At 33.0% G+C, this 4,755-nt stretch overlaps 1 protein-coding gene across 1 annotated transcript in view; it reads right to left on the reverse strand.

Moving 5' to 3' along the window:
* Positions 1 to 4,755, reverse strand: part of LOC111062841 — a 17,504-nt gene that overhangs the window by 3,572 nt on the left and 9,177 nt on the right. Inside the window, exon 2 of the mRNA XM_039425292.1 lies at positions 2,636 to 3,148. Coding sequence (XP_039281226.1) covers positions 2,636 to 3,148 — 513 coding nt within the window. The remainder of the gene's footprint in view (positions 1 to 2,635; positions 3,149 to 4,755) is intronic.

Raw genomic sequence — 4,755 nt, forward strand, 5'->3', positions numbered from 1 at the left:
CATCAGGAAAAACTACATGACACATATTTTAATAGGATATTAAAAGATAAGTAAGGGAGGCTTTGCTTTTCAAATGTTAAGGTTACTTATAAAAATTTGAATAATAATATCATAGATAATTCTTTATTGCAAAAGAATATTGCATAGCAATCTTGGTAAACATTCATACAAATTTGGAACGATTTTATTCATACAATATATAATGTCGGCAAGTTTAGGTATTCTAAATCCTATACTATTAAACGAGCAATTTCTGTTTAGATGTTTTTATGTTTAAATTTTTAGATGTTTATATGTTTGTATTTCACCGGATCTCGAAAACGGCTCTAACGATTCTCACGAAATTCAGAACATAGTAGGCTTATAATATGAAAATTCGATTACACTAGGTCTCATCCCTGGGGAAAATCGCTGAAGGACATTGAAAGAATTTATTCATCCTTGGAAAAACAGCTGATAATTTCGGCGTCTGTTGATGATGGAAGTGAGTGAGCGAGTGCATGTGTGTGGGACTGAGACAAAATTATGACTCAGCTGTGAACTTTGGTACATTCAATCAGGTACAGTTGTACAAAAGCCGGTTAATTTTAATCCTGATTAATTCCAGTAGAACCAATCAGATAAGCTATCTTTCTGAGATGGTCTTCTGTGATTTGGTTCACGTAACATGAATCAGGATTAAAATTTAACATGCTTTTGTGAGAGAAATTTTTGCATTCCTCTGCGAATTAATCTCAATCCACTGTGATTAGATAGAACCTTTCTGTATGAACTATGAATATTTATTATAATTTTCTCTTTCGTAATAATTCTATATGCTTTTGTAGGTACTCTAGAGCGGAGCTCGGTTCCCCGATATTTATCATGAATGGAATAGGTTGTCACTGATGTTGTGTTGTTGGTAGTATTTACTTTTTAACATTACAGGAGTAAATAACACAAGTCGAACAAAATGTATCTTTAAATGGTTTGGTTTTTGGAATAAAGATATCATCTGAACAAGTACATTTTGTAAATTCTATCTATTAATACAAATATCGGCGCACCGAGCTTTGCTCGTTATTTATTAATTGATAAACAGATTTATTTCATTGATAATCATTTCTTTAAAATGATTGGGGAAGTACTAACAGGCACAGCCCAAAACTGTTACTTACCCGAATTTTGATTTATTCACTACGAAAAATATATTTCGTCTGTGATTTATTCAAAGACGAAATCATCATCTGTTTTTCCAAGGATGAATTATCCTTTTCATGTCCTTCAGGGAGTTTTCTCAGGGATGAGACCTAGTGCAATCGAATTTTGATATCATAAACCTACTATATTCCGAATTTCGTGAAAATCGTTAGAGCCGTTTCCGAGATCCTATTCGCTATTATAATAGGAAAACAACTTATAGTCCAGTCAAATGGTTGTTTTTCAGGAAACAGCCCCGAAATAATTTTTTCCGATGGTTCTATATATATTTTGGGGCGCTGAATTCTAATCTGAAATTTGCTGACACACCAGAAGTTTGCTTCACCCCAAAATTTTGGATTTTTTTAAGTTTTCCATTTAATCTCGAGAACCCTGAATTTCTTGAGAAAAAGCATTCTCCATATAATATTAAAGATAATAAATTTCCAATGAATTGAGTGGTCGCGCAGGACTACTTTTTGGATTTTATATCTGAAGTGTTCCACAAGATACGCAACTTTGAATGTGCGAGAAATTTGTGATATTTTCCCCATTCTCACAGTCTCGCATATGCAACGTTGCGATTCCTGTGGAACACTTCAGATGCAAAATCCAAAAAGTGGTCGAGGTTGTGATGAATTTTCTCCTCTTTTCACTCCCATGAAATATACTTCTGTTTTCAATACCGTTCAAAAGTTACAACCAATTGAATAATGATCTTTATTTTCTCATTTTTTTTGCAATTTTACTGTTATTAAAGAGTCTCTAAAATGAGTACAATGCATGATAGAAACTTGCGATTGGTCTTAAATGAGAGAAAATTTCATGCTCTATAAGCTGAGTTGTCCTAAATTGATCTTGCATTACTGTTTATATCGAAAAACTGTCAAGACTGTGAAAATGAGAAAAATATCGCATATTTCTTGCAACAGCAAGGAAACTCAAACACAGGACCATTAAAAATTAAAATGAAGCAAAGGAAATCAGAATAATAGTGGATGATGAAGTTATAATTTATTTTTGTCAAAGATTTACCTTCAAACTCATAGGCTTAAAATTACTAAAATTCCTGCATACAAAATATTATCAATTGTGCTTATGCTTTATATTGAGTTACACTTAGCAAAATATAACATTGTAAAGGTGGGAAAATTTAACTACATTAGGATATCTCTATTTAATACCTTGATTTTTTAATCATAATTCAAAATGTTGGCATAAAATATACAAAAAAACATGCCCCCCACCAAAAATGTTGATGGCGCATATTGCGCCATGCCCCCCCCCTTGTGGGCACCCCTGAATAAATCTGTGGTTTTTTTGACAATTTCTTAGTCTTTTTTATTTATTATGAATAATTACCACAATATCAACTTCTCAACCACACAAAAAGTCTAATTATTTCAATTATGGAGGAATATTTCAACATCTCTTACCATACAATCAAATTATTCACCTTAATATCCTCTGATAATCAATCAAACAATCCCTCTGCAAATCATCGACCCTCATCTGGTATCTGCGATACAGAATCTCAGACTCTTCAATATGGTAATCACCCCTCAACAGGTCTCCATTTACCAATGTATGGTTATCCATATTCCCATAGATCTCAGATACTTCAAAATTATGGTCATCGTTATTTCCATAGATCTCAGAGACTTCAAAATCATGGTCATTTTTATTCCCAGGAACGGTTCCAGCTGCGTTTTGGGCATAGACGGAATCGGCTGCGTTTTGGCAATATACGGAGTTGTCTGCGTTCTGGAAATAAACGGTCTTGGCTGCGTTTTGGGCCAAACTGGTCATGCTGAGTTTCAGAATTTCAACCTGTGAAGAGATCATCCTGGCGAAGGCTAGAATGAGACAGTTGACACTGTAGAGTAGAGACGCGCAGTAGCACATGATAACAAACTCCAGCAGGTAGACCAGCTGTTTTATAGGAGCCTGGTCTATGGATATCGGGTACCTAGTTGAACAATCAATAAATGAATCAATAATCATTCCAACAATTCAAACAATCAATAAATAAATCAATCAATCATCAAACCAACAATCAATAGATAAATCAATCATCATTCCAACAATTCAAACAATTAATAAATGAATCTATCATCATTCCAGCAATTCAAACTATCAATAAATGAATCTATCATCATTCCAACAATTCAAACAATCAATAAATAAATCAATCATCATGCCAACAATGCAAACAATCAATAAATAAATCAATCATCATTCCAACAATTTAAAGAATCATATTGAATCAATGAAAATCAAACAATCAAATTCTGTGGAGTCAAATTTCTTATCAAAGTATCAAGGATCATGTTCTAACAATATTGAATGCATCAGAATTTTCAAGTGAAATCAAGGATGATTTATTGTTCAGTCACTACAGTCATTTCCATTCATGGAATCCATCGCAGGCTTATTTTGAGTTCTCTGCTACTCGCAGAGTATAGAATGTGGCTACTACCTCTCTGCAGAGGAAATATTAGTTATTTTATCTATGCTCTCTGCTACTACCATCTGAATATGATGATACTGCAAGATTCCATGAACGATGTTTGTAAGGTTTATTTATTATTTTACAAAGGCGACTTTCTAGAAGTATTCCAAGCCTAGGTGATGATGATGGGATGAATGATAATACAATGAAGGTAGAGCTATGAATGAATAAAAATTATAGGTTATGCTATCCACTTGAATTGATTTAAGTCCACTTTTTAGTCCAGGAATAAATAAACTGTAAATTACTGTAATAATAATAATAATAATAATAATATCGAGTGGCCTGGCTGGCTCAGTTACTTATCTATTTAAACTCATCTTATTTACTATTGTATACTCATTTTTATACTCATACTTTATTATGTCTATTTAAACATATAAAAATAGTGGTTTCATTAATACGCTTACCTTTTCTGTATGATATAGGCAACTTCGAAAATAAAGAACTTACAAAATGTTAACTATAGTGAGGTCCACGTTATAGTGGCAGTTAAGAAAGATAACAGAGCAACGTTGCCGAACCTATGTCTTGTCAATGCCTTCTATAGTCGGTAGCTGATACAGGGTTATGATGTAATATTAACTGGTCATTCTCGTTTAAAATAATCAATTATATTCTACTAAGCAAGAAATTATACTTTTCAATAATTTCATAATGAATTTTCATAATTAGGATGGAATATTTTGTTAATAGACTATTAATTCTACATTGTTGGAAGACGATCTGGCAACAGAGAAAAGCCAGAAAGAGATAGCGCTATCCGCTTTGTTGAATGATAGACAAGGATAGCAATACCATTGCCAATCGAACACTGCCATTATAACGTGGACCTCACTATAGCTCTTATATTGCATCAGTATTAGTTTGACTGAAACGATTTCTAACAATTATAAAAATTTTCATATGAGATCCAATAAAAATGAATATATTTTGTATTTGTGCTCCGGGCCCCCTGGAGGCCTAGTCCCGGGGAGTGGAGGTTCCATTATCATATACTTCAGACTGACGCTTGAAATGGTAAGCTTTTTTCTTCTTACTGAACTTCTGAAATATCTTCAAAA

This window comes from Nilaparvata lugens, chromosome 3 (genome assembly GCF_014356525.2).
Source record: "Nilaparvata lugens isolate BPH chromosome 3, ASM1435652v1, whole genome shotgun sequence".
Classification (NCBI taxonomy): domain Eukaryota; kingdom Metazoa; phylum Arthropoda; class Insecta; order Hemiptera; family Delphacidae; genus Nilaparvata; species Nilaparvata lugens.